General features: G+C 39.6%; 1 protein-coding gene across 1 annotated transcript; it reads left to right on the forward strand.

Moving 5' to 3' along the window:
• The first annotated feature begins 16,820 nt into the window (after positions 1–16,820).
• On the forward strand, positions 16,821–18,379 carry LOC140952004 (uncharacterized). The gene has a single exon (XM_073401399.1). The coding sequence runs from the start codon at positions 17,292–17,294 to the stop codon at positions 18,060–18,062; it is 771 nt and encodes a 256-aa protein (XP_073257500.1). The 5' UTR covers positions 16,821–17,291; the 3' UTR covers positions 18,063–18,379.
• The last annotated feature ends 460 nt before the right edge of the window (positions 18,380–18,839 follow it).

Consider the following 18,839-nt stretch of genomic DNA (forward strand, 5'->3'; position numbering starts at 1 on the left):
TACAGATTCAATTAATCGTAATTCAAGCATATTTTCATAGCAGTAACGTGCTGAAATTACTGTAATAATACCAACAGGAGGTTTGATCCTGGGGCATTGTGGAACCACAAATCAATTTTATACAAGAAATTACCCGTTTATGCGAATATTTAGTTCCTGCTTATGTTTTTCATATCCGGGGATTAAAAAAGTATAGTACTTAATGTTATGCCGATCCGAATCATCGCCAGAAGTTGTAATGCAACCAAAAACAAATTTTACGGAAAGTCAGGTACATCACCACCGCCCAAGAGAGGTTTATCCTCTCTTGCTCACCCATTGTTTTCAGTTTTAGATAAATTGTAACTTCTATAGGAAGTAAAAATATATTTTCCATTGAAACTCAGTGGATAATCCTGAAGCCGAAAGTTACACCCATCAATTCAAGTCAGGCGTAACAGTCGTCATTTCTTTTTAGTTTAAAATATTTCTGCCGATCCTCTCTTTTTTGCCGCTAAAATAACACAGCACTCTCCGCTCCTTCGCTATCAAGTCACTTCCTGCTTATTCTTCGCTCACGCTTTTATTAACCTGTGTACAGACGCCCCCCTCCCCTCAGAAAAAAGCGGGGAGAGATTTTTTCTGAGGGGATTAGAGTGTCTGTACACAGTGTCATAACAGTACGTACCGATCCGCTTAATAACATCTGCCGCTGTAAAAAAAAAAAACAGCATGACGCCGACTTCATCATGTTTATCAATTCTTGAAATACCCTTTTGGGTGTTTAAAACTCTTGAAAAGCACTCAAGAAAGTTTCCGACCCTTGTTAATTAGATCACCTTTCAATGATTTTGCTTGTGTTCTGACAAGTTTGAGGTTATAAAGCTTTAAATGGAATCGTTGAGATTACAGACCACCCGATACGTCAAAGTCTGCTGAATAAAAACATAACGGAGCAGAAATAACCGAGTTTTTGTGTTCAATATTCAAGAGGAAGAAAAGTTACATGCCTTTTGGCCTTTGTTGTGACGCATAACCAGTAGGTGGAGCCGTTAGTTGTTTTGTAAATGTATACTGAATCCTACGAGAAGTAAGTTTTGCATCTTTTTCTTGTTTTACCATGCATTACCACGGTTATGAAGCTTTGACATCATTCATATTTGGGACGACGTTAAGATCCGATGATGGCGACGACAAAGAAAACTTCAAAAAAGCAATTTAAGTTTAATAACCAAACCAACAATTTTGCACGTGCATCACGCTTTTTTGTACATTTCTTTGCCGTCACTGCACGAGTACGACGTGAAAATGCCTCATTTCACGCTTTACAGAGGAAGTACACATGCGACGACGAAATTTCCTCTCTCCTTCTGAACTTGGATATGGTTCTTGGGAATTCAACTTTAGGACGGTTTACCTACGTTTGACAAAGCTAGTGGCCTCGAGCTAAGTATGAAAGAACGAGAATTCACTATTTCAGCAACGTCTTCGCTGCCGTCGCCGTCCTCGGATCTTAAGGGCACTATTGTATCAAAAGACAAGTGGAAAGTTTGCCAAACTTTTATCAAAAAACTCATCTGTCCTGAGCATAGATTCAAAAGACAGACCCGGCTGATATCTGTGACGCCATTGCTTTTACCACCAACCGATATATGTCTTTGCACTCGTGCGATGAGATTCTTAATCATCAAGGAAGGAGGCAAGCGTGAAAAAGTCTTGGAATAAAAAATGAAATTGGACAGAACTAAAAATTATCACACTAATATACTTATGAACTGTTCTACCAAAGCAAGACCAAAAAATGACGTCGTCCGATTACTGTATTGTTAGAGACTCAAATCTCTTTTGTTCAATTTTTTCTCAGTTTGGTTGAGTATTTTTACGAAGAACAAGTGTAAATATTTTAGTTACTGATAAGCAGATTAAAACATGATTATCCTTATCATATGCCTCTTTCGACCGGATATTAACTATTTGACGAAACGACTTTATAAGCTTGCGATGATTGATGGGTTCGTTTCTTTTATTTCTCATTCTCCCAGCTGCTTCTAGCCATGCCAATATTTAATGCCTTCCAAGACGATTTACGTATCCTCAAAGACTGATCAAGACTCGAAATTTTCTTGCTTGTTCAGTTTCTTTTTATGATAGTCATAATATGTGCGGGGCATTTTTAAATGCATTAAAGTACCCTTGCACCTCCCGTTGAAACTAAAACGAAAAGTAACTATTCTCTTTTGTCATTCTAGTCGTTCTAAACAACCAGCTTTTCTCAAGCTTGCCACCACTCTTTGTAAAAGAACATGAGCAAACATTTTGCCATTAACGAGGGTTGAGCCATCGAAAACCAGCCATGTTAACTACATACATAAATATGGCACTTTAGGTTCTAGTAAAGATAAGATCTTTTGAGTCGTGAAATAAAATCATTCACTAATATCAGTTATCTTTATTATTGCTATCTGAGTAATATGTCTGTTCTTCTTTTCAGCTGCAGTCAGTTTTCTCCCTCAGTTTTGTTGAGTATTTTTACAAACAACAAGTGTAAATATTTCCTTACTGATAAGCAGATTTTTTTAAAAACATTGGCATGATTACTCTGTTCTCATTTTCAGCTGCATATCGCCGGCTTTAGCCAGAGTGCTAGGATACTTGCGTAGTGATTGTTCTTAGGTTACATCAAGAAAGGATAACCCGCGATAAGAACCACCCGGAAGGGGTCGGGGAATCCACTGTAAAGATGAAGAGTAATTTTTTTAGTGTGAACCACTTGTACTCAGTAGTGGGGCTAATTTGGAGCCACACCCGTACTAGTTTTCGTTTCATGAGTGTCATACATCGATTATAGCTCCAAAAATGGAGTAAAAATTTTAGGTACAGGATAACCCGTTTTATGGGGTTACTTTAACTCCTAATTTAACTCTAAATTTGGAGTCATTTTTACTCCTGAAAAAAAAATTCTTTTAACTCCCAGTCTGGAGTTAACATAACTTCGAAAATGGGGTTATTTTTACTCCTTACAGGGGTTGTTTTTACTCTTTTTGGAGTGACTTTAACTCTGAAAGTGCAGAAAAAATTTTGGCTACAGGATAACTCCTTTTTGGGAGTTATTTTAACTCCTCAATATCTGGGGTCATTTTTACTCCTGAAAAAGAGTTCTTCCTTTTTAGAGTTAAAATAACTCCTCCCAAAAATAACTCCACTTAGTAGGGGGTTAAATTAACCCCACTAGAGGAGTCATTATAACTCCTTGAAGATTACTGTCTAGCTTCTGATCGATTAGATATTTTTCCGTACGTTAAATGCCATCCCCAACGCCACCGAAATCATGGGCTGTAGGAAACATGGGCTTCGACTAAATAAAGGTGAAATTTTTATTTGATAACCTTGAATCACTCTTTTGTCCGGACAATTCTGGACGGGGGCGGCTGTACATCTTTAGGCTACTTCAGCCTCCACTAGTAACCTATAGGCCTACAACATGTCAATGGGAAATAATTGTCACGCGCTTAAAACATAGTTCGAGTTATCAAGGGTAAATTTATATAGAAATGAGCTTAGGGGAAACAAAAATTACTTCGAGCTAGCGGGAGGTTTGAGTTATCGAGGGTTTCACTTACGGAGAGTTAAATTACAGTAAATGTATGAAGGAAATCCAGGGAAAATCGATTTTGGTTCGAGTTGGTGCAAGGTTTAGCGAGGGTTGGAGTTATCGGGAGCCGCCTGTATGTTTATTCAGTTTTAAAGCTACTATGCCGTTGACTAATCTGTTACCTCTTGTTGACTTCAACTTTTTCTAATGCTCCTTGATGCTGATTGCATACTCTCTCATGGTTAAACTGGTTGCAAATCAGTTTGTCGTTTTGGGGGTTGGTGCTGTTTGCAATTTTCCCTTGCTTATGCTGGTTGTATATTTTTCCCTTTCCTGGTCGGTCGCTTCCGAGTTTCTTGGTTGCTTTTTTCGTGCGAATTTGATTCTGGTTCATGCTTCGCACTTGGTGTTGCATGCGAGCAAGCTCTCCTAGGGTTCTCGATCAGGAGTCGCCACAGAGCGCCCCAGGAGAGCTTGCTCGCAGGCTATGCTTTGTGCCGCGAGAGTGGTCGCATATTTTCCAGTGTTTTGTCGGTTTGTGGTGTTTGTTGCATGTTTTTCTGTGGCTGGTCGGTTGCATGTTTTCTTCTTGATAATGCCCTATGAGACTGCATGTGTGCTTGGTACCGGTTGAATGCGTCTAGGTCTTGCTTTGGTCGTATGGTCACATTAGTTTTACACGACTTATCGAGCAGGTAACTTTTTTCCCGCGCGAAGTGCCAATTCAAGTTCAGTTTCTCTATTCTTGTTCGGTTGGACTGGTCGATTATACGTTTTCTCGGTTGATGCTGATTTCTTGTTCTTCCGGCGTGATCGTTGCTTGGATGATACCGCTGAGTGCACAGGTGTCCCAAACTCAATATTAGCAGATGTATTAATTTTTCTGAATATGTGCTCCGTTACTTAGTTTGGGAGCCTGTGCTGAGTGCACCCCCAAGATTATGAACTGCGCTCTCCTATCATCGAACGCAATAAGGCCCTGCAGTCCACACGTATCCGGACATTTTTAAAAACTGAGATCATTTTTAGCGTTCTGTCTAAAACGGTCCCCAGAGGGGAGGTTTTTTAAAACACCGGTTTATCGTTTTTAGTTGTGAACGGACGAAAACGGAGGTTTTTGAATACGATGATGTCATGCAGCATAGAGCGCATGCCCTATTCGAATACGCTGCGCGTCGGCGCCTACTTTTTCAAAAAAGGAGAAAGCTTCGTTTTCAATTTCAAAAGTTAAATATCCAGATACGAGTGACGAGGCCTAAGATTGATTTAGCTTGTTAAAAAATGACACGTGACAAGCTAAATATGAATAACACGGACGACAGGCTCCTGTAATAACCACACACACTGCATCGCAACACACATAAGAAATTATTCACGCTTTTACACATATTATCTCTTCTTAATGATATCGTCAGATCATCGACAATGTCACGGGTCAGACCAAAATGGCGTCATTCGAGAATCAAGACAATCTGCCGCTTGTCCAGATGTGAATTACTTTCTTATCAAAATTCTACATCTTCGATTGAAGCTGTTATCCAAGGTATAGACACAAGAACCTTCCAGCAATGTTATCGGTAGCGATGAAAGCAGACAAAAATTTCATTTAATTAAGGACAAACAAGAAACTGGAAAGAGGAATCTCGTGCTTTATTTGCAATTGCTTGGTGTGGCGGGGAGTGCGACAGTAAAGCTAGAAACCAACCTTCCCAAACTTGGGCATGTGTTTTGGACAAGTTCCTACTTTCAACGCTGGTATTCAGTTCTTAAAACATGTCCTGTCCAGAAGATACCTAGTCCGTTGCGAAATTTCCTAGTGGAGAAGTGAACAGGACTTGTACTGATTTATAATGCCCATGTCCTGAATAGTTAGAACAATTTTTGTTTGAAGATGGAAAAGGACTGCAAGGAAAGCTATATCCCTGATTGTTTTTGTAATAGTAACCCTATCATCTTTTTGTTTTTTGTCGGCTTTCACGCGAATTGTCAAATATCTACTGCATAACCAAGATACTTTACGAACTAAGAAAGACTGACTTTTATTACGCGCGCTTCTCCGTAATAGACGGAATTGTACAATTCAGGTAAACTACTAAGCCACGGTGACAACTGAAAAAGAATTCTGCCCAACCTTTCTTCGTCATGTAGACCGTGTACACAAAGTATGTGATCTTATATTTTCCCTTCCGTTTCCAGTTCCAAGTTCTCTTTGTGCGTCGTTATAGGTCGTTATACTTAGTAACTAAGCTCGTTATCTCTCGTTTAAGTGTCAAGGATGAGTGGCTCAATTTCTCAGTAGAGTTAGAGCGACGGTAACAAAGGTGTTCTTTAAGACGACGCAATACAGCAGCAACAATAGATTTGTCCTGGATTTGCCTGAAGGGGTTCTTCATGACATATTCGCTTTAATATTGAGAAGTATCAATTTCACCCTCCTAACCACAAACAAGCCACGAAATGACCCTCTTCATTGCAAACAGAAACTTTCGCCCTTCAACTCGCTCAGTACAATTTGGTCTCTTTGCGGTGATAGTCAATTTGTTCGCTAGTCTTCATTCCCGATAAGATTATCGGTTCAAAATTGATCCACTCTGGAGTCTGCCGCAAATGCTTTAACAAGGCTCTCACTTTTGCATCTTCGCGAGGATTTTTAAGAACAGAAAAAATGGTCAACAGCGTCAGGAGTTAGTAAGTTGGGTCGACGGTGCTTCCAACACGTTCTTGGCTCGGAAGGTCATCCAATATCTGCCACAGAAACTTTGTGCTCGCCAGCTGTTGAGAGCATTTAATGATAAATCGATAGTTTCATTTCATCGTTGTTGAAACCCTGCGAACATTCGTTCTCTCGTGCAGGCAAGCTGCCTTAATTTCCGCGAGTAAATTGGTCGTTTATCACCCCCTAATAAAATTCTCATCAGGGAACTGCACAGTTAAGCTAACTTCACGCTAAGAAAGTTAACGATTATTTAATTCGCACCGAAGAAACCAAAGCAAACTGGACGAATGCAAAATACATTGCGGTGCTATTGGATAACATCTGAGCTCCAGGTGGAACTCGCTATCTAGATTTAATTAACCACGTTATCACGACTTTACACACGTACGGTTTACAGCGCGTTGTCGTCCGACTGGGAGGTATTCATAGCATTTAATGGATTATGTTCCAAACTGTACTAGGGACACAGTGAAGAAGCTGATCACGAAGACACGTCGCGTACAAGCTCTTACAAACAAGTACTAAAAACAGACCATGGGCAAGTTGACCCACACTTCCATTGTCACCGATACGAAGCAACAGATACCACGAAAGCGACGGAAGGGACGTTCGGACACCCCATCTGCGAACGCTTTGCGCGAAAGAGTAAGAGCCCAGAATATGAAGAAGGCGTACTTAAATTTACAGAAAACCTTACCGCAAGTTCCGCCCGACACTAAACTGCCAAGACTAAATATCTTGTTGTTAGCCATAGATTACATCTCCCATCTCCGCTGTGTCCTCCGCAGCGAAACTCGGGGCGAGCGAAACTACACTAATTTCGAAGACAAAACTGGGATGCTTCGGCCATTTATTGAGGTGAGGTATTAGAAGAGCTTGGAAAGAATAGAAGTATAGAAAGGAAAGGAAAATCACCCTCGAAGTAATGGGTGAATACAACTGAACTGACAAAATACTTCAGAAACATTTGTTGGGGGAAATTGCTGTTCTTCAAGTCGGCTATCAAAAGGCCAGAACCTAACGGTACACGCCGTTTAAGAAAATCATATTTCTAATAGTCATAAAATGAAGTGCTAAACTTTAATCACAACATACATGTTTACATTGCTGTACAAGTCACGAGTTCGTGTAAACAGTTTTCTTTGCGGCCGGCACTCTTTCATGACCAAGAGCAGCTCCTTCTTCTGTTGAACGAAAAAATGTCAACGGAAACGAATATCTTTTGTGTAAACATTTTGTAGAACAATCATTATTTTCGGAAGATAATGAAACTTTCAAATGAGAAAAACAGAAGTCCACAATGCTAAAATACTCTTCAAATTTTCTTACTCAGTTTGTAGCCAAGCGTTCAATGAAGACTTTCTGGTCGATGTCGCAAAACTGAGTGTGCTTCTGATAAACCACAACTTTACTTTTTCTTGTTAAGGTCAAAACAATTCGGTATTTGCAAGTTTCGTGACGAGCCTACATAGTACTAATAAGCCACGAAGATAGTAGAAGGAAAAAGATAAAAAAGCACTTTGGAGAGCAACATAGTTTATTGAACTAATGAGTTTCCATTGTTTGAAGTTATTCAAAACAAGTTGATTTGGAAAATGTGATAACAGAGCTCGTTGAGGACATTTGGGAAAGACATCGAAACAAATAGTTTATTTTCTGCGCTCAAATTGTTCGCTCGTTTGAAGATCGATAACTGTTAAGTAAATAACCGTGCGGTGTCGTGTTTTGGGCCCTGTTTTCGGTCAATGATCGAACAAGCCAGGCCAACTGAACTAAGAGATTATTTTTTGTTACTTGGTAGGGGTCCAAGGCAACTAGCTGTTTCGTTAAAGTCACAACTATCTTTGACAAAGCTTTTAAAAGAATTGGTCGATACATAACTCTTTCAATCACGGAAATGGAACAGAGATTTGAAGGAATGTTTCTTGTTTTGGACTGGTCACGTATAAGTTGACCGGTTAATTTTCCATGCATGACCCTATTAGTCACACTTAACATCATGATACGCGAGTTATTTTTACGAAACTACTGTTGCAGCAAACTCAGGCTTCTACTCAACAAAAAGAAAGATAGAAACTGAAAGATATTCTTTTACAGCCAGAGTGAACGAACAACCTACATATGAAAAAACGAGTGTTCTTGCACATTTAAGACAACAAAGTAAAACGGCGTCCTATATGTCCATAAAAAGCACGGCATTCTAGTATTCTCGGCTCAGCGCATTTGTGAAGGCAGTTCAACTCTTAAACGACACAGATTTGCACTTTGGAAAAGTAGTGGTTCTGCTTTTTTGAGACTCTAGTCTTACAAAGTTTACTTTCTGTCCTTTAAACTGCTTGACGGCGGTTCAGTTCATGTCCCCATGTTTTCTGAGAAGCTCTACGAAACACTTCGGGAAACTGTGTAATTAAGCTGTACTTTCCTGTGGTTCTAACTTTTAAATCTGTAGATGAAATCCTACTGTGATATGATACCATTCAAATTCACTGTAAGCCCGACTTTGTGTTACTTTCCTGTGATACTATTAATTACACTGAAAAAGACTGTTCTGCAATGGACTTTGGATTCTCACTTTTATAGTATTAAAACCAATCTGACTGAGTGATCATTCAAATGTACTGAGCACACTGAGTACTTTCTAGCTTCAAAACTCTGTCATTATCCTGTACAAGAAGGTTTTAACTTTTAATTTCTCCTTGAAATCCTGGTTTGTGACCATTCAAATCAAAGCTACGAAGCAGTACTTTCCTGTGGTGTTGATTACGCCATAGTGGGCGGTTTGCCGAGATCGTACACGAAAGCCTTTCCTTATGCTGAACAAGCTGGCTCTAACGTTCAAGCCCACATAAAACAGTTTTCTGTGTATTTGTTACAGAAATGGCCAATTAGAAGCCAACTGCTATCCGACTTTCCAAGACCGCAAGTTACCGCATCACAACCAAGACAACTAACATCAAAGCAACAGAAGTAGTAGGAGAGGGGATTTATGCTGTTTACTGCTCTGAACAACTCTGTCGTTGTTTGTTATCCGGAACGAACACAAGATCGGAGCTGCTGATTGCAATACCTCTGATTCCTCCTGAACACACCTCAAATCACGTGACTTCGTTTCTTTTTTTTTTTTTTTTAAGAAGGAAACCTATGGCAAAAGTTGGTACTTCAACTCATGTCACGAAACATTTAATCATAATCATTAATTTAATGATACAGAAGGTATAAACAGGAGCAGGCTAAACAAAACTTCTTCCTTGTATACACAGCAAACCGACAGTTGTTTTTTACACTGGTACAGCCATGAATGCGAATTTCATAGAACAAAAACCAAGCCCCGTGACAATAATCGCCTGGTACAATAATAACGCAACATTTATTTTAAGGATAGAGCGATTTTCGTATCTACCTTGAAAAATGTTTTCGGTAGGTGTCCTTTATTTGTCTTATCAGCCAATGGTTGAAAAGATCAAAACATAGCCTCTTCGTTTTCCCGCCAAAGAAGACCCTGCTATAGAGAAGGCATTGTTCGATTGGCCAATCGTGTAGCAGTATGACGTCAAAGCGAAGTATCGGTTGATTTCTAGAAAGTTCTCGGGTATGAAGTTTGTTCACCCGAGCGTTCGGACCAAAAGCCATGCGCGTTTGTATCCGTTCGACAAACCAGTCAAATTGCTCTATTTCCGTTGTTTGTTGTTCCTGTTTTGTTCGTGCGTTTTCACTTCAAGGTCATACGAAAATCGCTCTAATACATTCAAGACGAGAAGACCGTCAAAGGTGCAACTTGAGTATAATAAACTGCAGCCTTGGTGGCATTAGACAGCGGAGGGGCTAATATAGAGAGATTTAGCCAAGGTGAATCTCCCGTTAATAAATGTATAATTTACCTCCAACAATAAAACTTGAACTTGTAACGACTGCGAAGAAATCTGCTAGGAGTTGAGCCTGCGATCAGTTGAAAACAAGTAACTTGTAAGCGGATCACTTCAAAAATACTAACTAAAGAGGTTTTTCTCCTGCTAAGACATTTAATATAGCAAATTCCAAGACTCCTGGCAAAAATTAAGGAAACGAAACGAATGTTTCATCTGAATTACTCGGACTTCGTCAGCGTTCATCAACCCACACAATATAAACGTACTATCTGACGAAAATAATACCATCAAGTACCGAATCAAGGAAGCCACTGCTGATAAACAAAAAAAAAACCCTCCCTGAATGAGGGACTGGACCTACCAGCAATTTACAAATTCTCTCTTGGGGATTCGTAACTTTTCTATTACGTATTAACGTGTCACTTTTTACAGAGCTAATAAAGTCCGAGTGATTGGGAGAGATATTCGTTTTCTTAGTTTTTGTTCTGAGGTTTGGAATTTTCTATACTAAATGTTAAAAAAAAAAACACGTAAATTCGATGGGTCGAGTCCTGAGCCCGCGATACCCAGTTTTGACAGCTGTTAATTGGCCACAACGTGGATGTCCCACACTGGCTAGAAAGTGTGAGATTTCGCATTGTTGGCGCTGTGATGCATGGTACGTACGGTCACATGACTAGCAAAAATTTCTCGGATGGATAGATAACCAAATTGCCTGCACTGACCTTGACCTTCCATGTTTTTTATTCGATCACCTGTCATGCAGGGTAAGGAGAACACATTCATGCGATGGAAAAGTACTGTTTCGTTGAATGGAACAAAAATCTAAAACCAGATTGAGATACAGATCTGGGCCCAGTTGTTTGAAGGTCGATTAGCGCTTAACCTTTTTCTTGCGCTCAATAGCATTTTCTTGAATAATTTTCTCTGTTATTTTTAGAGCTTCCAGTCATCAACCTGTAGACAAAAAGAATTAAAACTGAAATGCTTTTTAAGCTTTCAAATCTGAATTCAAATCTCGCACTAACCCTGGGTTATCTTAACCCAGCTTTGAACAACTCGGCCCTGAATAATCTTATTGCGGAGGGGGGTAGTACAGATTTCAAGCTAACATTGATTTAATCCTTAAGGAAACCTAAAATCGAATTTTTGATAGCAAAAACCAGATTTAGATGGGTCAGAAGAACGAAACTATATTTAACCAACAACACCAACAGAGGTCACCGTCCCCCACGCAGTTGATCGTTTATAAGAAGTTCAAAGCAACTATGGGGCCTTAACTGTGTAGTCTGCTACACAGCCGTTTTTAGTGTCGTCACGCATCGCTCCTCCCCACTAACCACCAGTGGGGAGGAGCGTTGCGTGACGATACTGAAAACGGCTGTGTAGCAGACTATTAACTGGGACGCCGATTGAAGATTATATAATAAAAAAGAGATTCAAAGACGTGTCAACTTAACTGAGTCTTCTCAAAATCTGTAAATTTTGTTACCTTCATAACTTGTTCGAAGCCTGTGTTAATTATAAACAGGGCATCTGATTTGTCACGGTATCTTAGGGCCTGTTTATATGAAATTGTGGGATCCCAGGTAGGTGATGTTAACCCGCTTAGGTGGGGTAACCCGCCTGTCCACATAATCTCTCATTTTAATTTGATAACATTTACATTCTAGGTGGTCTGCCAGACCGGGTAACCCTCCCAGCCGGGGTCAAATTTTGCCATGTAAACGTTTGAAGGTGGGGTAACCCGCCTAGCCGCGATCGAATTCGCGATACATCAAATTCGGGCAAAATTCACTTTGGCGGTGGCTATGCATTATTATTAAAGGTAACAATAGACAGCCACATCACTGAAGGTTACAGCAAGAGCAGCTTGAGTGAGTGTACAAAAACATTAATCGCCAAAACACGTGGTTTGCCAGCGTTTCTCTTGTTTACGTGCTCAGCGACCATTCAATACCTAATCTTGAGAAAGTGCACCCCGGGATGGCGGGTTACCACACCTACCTGGGGTCCCCCACCTCCATATAAACAGGCCCTTATTAAACGTTTGTTTGTTGAAATCGTCTCTCATCAACCCGGCCTAGGGTACCTACCTAACGAAATAGGATTTATCCCTATTCCTAAAGAGTGGTCATGGTTCAAGGCATAGAAACAAGCTCTAGATCTTGTTTACTTTCCATTGATTGGAATACCATAACTAATAAAGACGAAAAACATAAAAAAATACATGCAGACGTGTATTTTTTGGCTGGCTTTCAAACTCCCGCCTCAAACCCTTCGGGGTACTAAAATATCCATGGGGTTATGACCAACAAGACGTCAATCAAACTGTGCTGAGCACGTGGTATAGGCTTCTTTAGTCGATGGTCAATTACTCGCTGAAAGTTGATTTTTTCGAAAAATTTTGGGAAACTGACGAATTTCAAGTATTTCTAAGACACTTTACCTGAGATCCCTGTTCAGGTAACTATACTTCAGGTGACCTTTGAGACTTTCTTTATCTTAAAACTGCTGATATATACATGTGCCTCCGAACAAGGCGAACGAACATGGTAGTGAACTTTAGGTTTTGGTTGCATTCCTTTTAGCCAATGTAAATCCGGATTTTGCCGTCGAAAATTCGATTTTTTGTTCCATTAGGGACCAAACCAATCTAAGATTGCGATCCGAACGATCTACCTCTGAGCGTGGATCATTCAGATTGGTATCAATCTGGTCTCACATCTTTCTTCCATTTAATGAAACTGCTTTTCGATGGCAAAAACGTGCTCGTTCATCAGTAAACACGGCGGGTCAAGGTTAGTTCAGGCAAAGTTATTTATATTCCTCCGTTTTTCTTTGCCGCTAAAGGATTGTAGTATATTTAACTCAAGTTCCACTGTCACTCTAAATCCGTTAGGGAGAGAAAACGCTTAGATTTTCTCACTGTAAAACTATACTGTCCAATGTCTGTGTGTGTCTCGGCGCTTGAGAATTCGTAATTGTCTTCTGAATTTTCTTGAATCAAATTCCTGGTGATTTTAAGTTGATGAGTTCCAGTATGAACCACCACTAGTTAAAGAGCTAATTTTCTTTCCGTTTCTGCACGAGAAGATGCTCAATTTAACAGAAAGAAGTAAAAAAGGATGCCTTGAAATTGAGAAGAAGATCGGAGCGGCGGGCAGCTGCTGTATGGATCAATCTTATTTGAGATTTTTGTTCCGGCTAGCACGAAAATCCAAACAATCTGGATTATCCAAATCCGAAAATGTTTGGCTAAAAGGAATGTAACCTTTTTTTAATTATAGCTTAATTTGGCTTGGCCTTTTTTTTCTTTTATTACCACAGACAACGTTTAATACTCATGGAAATTAATAGGGTATTTCCTGAAGACTGTGAGCTGCTGTTGCTCTGCAAAGAGACGAAAGATTTTCTGTTTGAAGGAAACGAAGGCGCCATGTCGGGGCCTAGCATAAATCCAGATTTATGCATAGATCCGCCGGGTGTACCAGACTGCCAAGAAACCAAGGCTACGAAATCCACCACCAGAAAGAGGAAAAGAAATCAGGTCAAAGATAAACTCAGAACGGAGGCAGAACAAACCGCTTACAAAAAATTAAAGCAAATCATACCATCTTTGCGTGGATGCAAAAGAGTTACTAAACTCGAAACCATTCGTCAAGCAAGTTTGTACATAGAAAAAATGCAAGAAACTTTGTCAAGCATCCGTGGATAAAAACATTCAAAACTCCAGCTGGAAAACAGGTGCAAGTTTTAGTTTGAGAAAAACACACAGTGCATGACTTCGGTTTCATTAAGCAAAAGAATTAACGTCTTTTAAATTTCTGTCAGTGCAAAAGTAAATAAAGCCGTGTGATTTTATAAGCTAATTCAGATTCAACCTCTTGCTTGCACGCAAGAAATTATTTTGGTATGTGTGAAAGGGAAATACTGATCCTGGAAGATTTCCGAAATGTTGCTGGGATTTCTCATTGAAGTGAATTGGAAATTTCCCCTCTATAATTAGAAAGAGTGTTTTCAAAAGATTTGTTGTTTGAAACAGTTTTGCATTTTTCATGAATGACAGGATCACATGACTTGGTAGTTCCCATAATTTAGTTTTCATGATTGGGTAGCAGCATTAGTAACATTCACTGCTAAGCAGTCAAAATCGCTGTTAAATTCATTTAAGCTAGTTGTTCACATGAAAAAAATGAATCAAGTTGATCTGATGTTAAACAAAGGGTTTGTAGAGGGTTTAGTTACTTAAAAGAGATACTTTCACTTGTAAAAACGTGAAATAAAGTTTATAATTGAAAGCATGCAACAGGCTCTCCTCCAAATGTGTCAAGACTGATTTATAGTTGGAATAACACTGTGAAGAAAGACTTTCAGGGAAGTTTGTTTTAGCGGTATAGATTTCAGATACTTCACTCCCTGACTGGAGTTCACACATTACATTGCTTATGGAGAGGTTACAATGATCATGAACTCACTTTCATGAATTATGTTTGTAGCATATTTGGCTCAACATCAACATAGTTTGCCGACTGTTTTGGTTCTCGAACACAAAATACAACATCGCTGAGTACATTGTTACTCACCACACGCGTTTAAGAGACACAACTTCGCCGGAAAAGAAACATGGCCAGCTGTTAAGGTGCTTGAATAAAATGGGATCCGTCCGCTTCGCTGAAAAAGTCCATGCGGCTAGTGAGTAAAAATATTGAATGACATGTGCCACGCCTGCGCTGAATAAGAATACCGACGGATTTCTGAGAATCACGCCGCGGGGCGGGCCATCGTGCATGAGAAATTCGAACGGTCGGTGGACACAGGTTTAATACTGTACTAACACTTACAAGCTTTGAAGACAGGATTTTTTCTCTTTGGTTTGTCTTGTTTTGTGTTACTTTTTTTTTTTTCAAAGCTTGAAAGTCTTTAACCTTATAAAGCTAAATTTCCCTGAGTTTTTAAGCCCTGAAATCATAGGAGAGCTGCGCGAATGTCCTAAATTGCCTAAAATGTGGATGATAGAAGGTAGGCTTTTGTACATTATGCTAGCATTTTTTCGAGCATTTTAGTGAGGCAAAAGCATTGAGTATTATTCGAGCATTTTAGTGGCATTTTCCCCGGAAAATTAATTTTTTCCGAGAAAATAAAATAGAAATTAACTTTTTTCAGGAGCCCATGCCCCATGAGCTCCTGCTTTTTTAAACAAAATGAAGACTAAAACTCAAAATTCACAAAAAACCTAATACAGCTGTTTTCTTTGGCTGTATTTATGAACTTGTACGCGTTGTCGTTGTTACTTGCAACACTTGCAAGTTTTTGTAAGTGTAAACTTTGAAATTAATTAAAAAAACCGTTTGTATAATGAGCATTAACCGACAATTTAGGGACTTTTTGGGGGAGACTGAGCATTTCAGTAGGAAAAATGGAGCATTAAGGTGGAGCATTTTAGTAGGGAAGCAAAGCATAATGTACAAAAGCCTAATAGAAGGCCGGCCAGTGTACATCTCTACCTAAAGAACAAGGCACAGTTTTTCGCTCGCTTTTTTTCCTTCCTGAGAAAGAACTAACAAGAGAAAGCAAATAGCCTTGTGAAAACTTCTGTGTCACCTCAAGCGTACAGATTATTTTCGCGCTTACTGTGTATTTAGGTTTCTATTATTTTAAAAGGAAGGGTCGAAATATGCTTTTTTTTATTGAAGTGTTCCTAAGACAAGCAGGTATCTACATATAAGGCACAGAGATTGCTTGGCAAACTGCATTACTCAGCAAAAGTGCAATGGATTCCCAAGAGAAACTGCGCCGCATAATTTCATGCAACTAGAAGAAATTTTCAGGGTATGAATCACTGAGCTGTGGGTCATGTAATTCTACTTGTCACGAAAGGGCGGGTTAACAAGTAATGGCGACACAGAAGCAAAACCTAGTGGGTTAATCTTCCTTTTTATAAGTTCTCCAAGGGAAACCGACGATTGCTGGCGACGCTGACTCAATGAAATCAAGAAACTGAACGCAAAACTGGATTCATTAATGGTTCGCAATAGCAAAAACATGTTTCTAGTGCAAATAAAGGTCATGATAGTATTAATTTGAAGGGAATGTCAGCATTGACTGCTAATGTAAGGTTGAACAATACATTCAGGTAAGTTATGGAAGAGATAGCTGTGAGCTGTGTAGAATACATAAAGCATGGTCTCCACGGTCAATCCAAGGCTTGTTAAACTCCTTTGCATCAATTCCCATTCGAGTTCTCAGGTTGTTTTATGATTCAGGCAAAGCAGAACGTGATGTATTTGACAAAAGAAACGTTGGTATTCACCTGCATGAAAAACCTCAGTGAAGAAGTCACTGGGCAGTGCTCAAAACTAATGTAGCCCGAATATTAGTGTTTCCGGGGGGAGGAGGGAGAGAATGGATAGAGAGGAAGGCCTAAATCAGGCTAAACAAACAGGAATGTCTACACTCTTAAAACTCAAACCAATTTATCTATAAATTACATGTTTATAGTTTATTTTCTTTGAATCGGAGCAACCATCAATCGAACAAAAGATTTTGTCATTTATTGTCTGTTGTGAACTACTAAACCAATCATATGGAGGTATGAGCGCTAAATATCATGAATTATTTACTTACCCGTAGGCTGGTACATACCAGTAAGGTCTTGAAGGCGCTATGGAGATATGCTTTGCCTTAAGTTATTATCAATTTTAATCAGGAAAAACGAGAATCAGTGTATTTTCACAAATTTAAAAACGCTTGTCCTTCAAGTCTTCATATATCATCTTGACAATTCCTTCTGCAAGTCAAACATTTGCGTCCTAAAGGGATTCACTTTCTGGAATCGATTGATCATTCGTTGTCTTAGCAAGAACGGAGGCGATTAAAGATCGTGATCTGGCTAATTTATTCGCTTCAATATTTTTTCATCTGGCGCTGCTCGAGTTATAGGCGAGAAAATAGTCGCAAGATTTGCTGAATGTGTAATGCACGGAAGCCAAAGCGACAAACGGAGCCAGTCTCTGGAAATCAGTTTATCTCAGCGGTTTTTATTTCATTAAATGGTCTGGATCAGCCAAAGTGACGATGAAATTCGTGTAATAACAAATGGGACGAAGAAGAATACATTCCGGAGAAAGTTGGCAAAATGGCCCTTGATCAGCAAAGAGGAAATCAACCTGCTTCATACGAAGAATCTACCGGGACAAACAATGAACCTTTTAACTCAAATCACGGTACTACAAACAGCCATGTTGACACCACTATGTATCAAACTAATCCGGAGAGCCAGTATGCAAATTCTGGTGCAGGAGCGCCATACTATCACCCAGAGAGAAGCCACGGGCCACGATTAGGACTCATAAGAGGATATCACCGTCAAATGTATGAACCTATACCGCAGAAGGGGCCTTGCTGTGCTGAATGTTCTCCCGAAGACTCGAAGGGTACTGCGGCTTCTTTGGAAGGCTGTAACTGGGGAGTGGCATTTGGTTGCGTGTTGTTAGTAATCGGTGTTATAGCAGTTCTTATGGGGTTTTTAGTGCCGCAAAAACCCACATCAAGACATGGAAAATTAACTACTGTGGAGAAAAATGAACTGCACCAGATTAATCTTTTCATTGATATATTTGTGATATCTGGTCTGTCAGTTCTCTCTATAGGAGGTTTACTGATAGCAGTGGCGTTACTTCTGCCTTTGTTCCGAAGAAAAACCGATCATCGCCACGATGAACCGGTCAGGTACTTTGGAAGCGAGGTGTATGTCAAGGCCGAAGATGTACCTATGACTAAGTCTGGAAAGCCGTCAATAGATTTGGGATTTCATAAGGATATTGTACCAGCAGATATTGCCCTGCGCAAAATCCAACCAGAAAGAGAAAAGAGCGAACCCATTGATTTAGTGGCACAAACAAAATAACTTTTTCTAGGGGACCGCTCACCGGAGATACCATATGCAAAGGGTCGCTTTAAATGTCCCTTAATTTAAAATTGTTTTCACGCTAGGTACTTTTAAAGGGAACCATGGTCATTTTTATACTTACACAAATAAATAAAACCGGGTCAGTTTATACCAAATACAATTTCAGCATTTACAGTGTAAGGGTGAAGTACCAGTAGTACCGCTAGTTTGCTTCCAGGCTAACAATTAATCTCTGCCTCACTGTTAGGAGTCGGGTCATTAAATTATTTTCTGAATTAAAAATTAACTCCTGTCTCATCCCTCCCTTGAAAACTATAGTTTACTGAAAGAGTTTTGCTCCCTTGTGCGCAAAGAAACACATTTGAAATCACGAATACTCTAAATCCACTTATTAAGCACCCCCCCCCCCCCCCTCCCCCTTCTCTAATAAGATTCTGGGAGTTCGGATTTGTTTTGATCTTTGGTTGCAAGACTAACATCGTGTGCTTGAGCATTTCCACTTTGTGTCCTAGTTCTTTATATGAAGAATTGATACCATCTTCTTGTTGTTTGAAAGAGCAGTATGGTGCTCCATTTCGGTAAATTAATTAAGCCCCCCCCCCTCCCCCGTCAAAAGTGCTTAAAATAAATAAGCCCCCTGGGGGACTTAATAGAGAATTTACGGTGGATGGTTCTATAAAAACAGGTGTGGCGTCTGCTATATTATCATCTCAAAAAGCTGTCTATGATCATTTAATGAAAAACGTCTGAAAAAGTAATTTCCGAATACCCGTG

The sequence above is a fragment of the Porites lutea genome, chromosome 11 (assembly GCF_958299795.1).
Source record: "Porites lutea chromosome 11, jaPorLute2.1, whole genome shotgun sequence".
NCBI lineage: Eukaryota > Metazoa > Cnidaria > Anthozoa > Scleractinia > Poritidae > Porites > Porites lutea.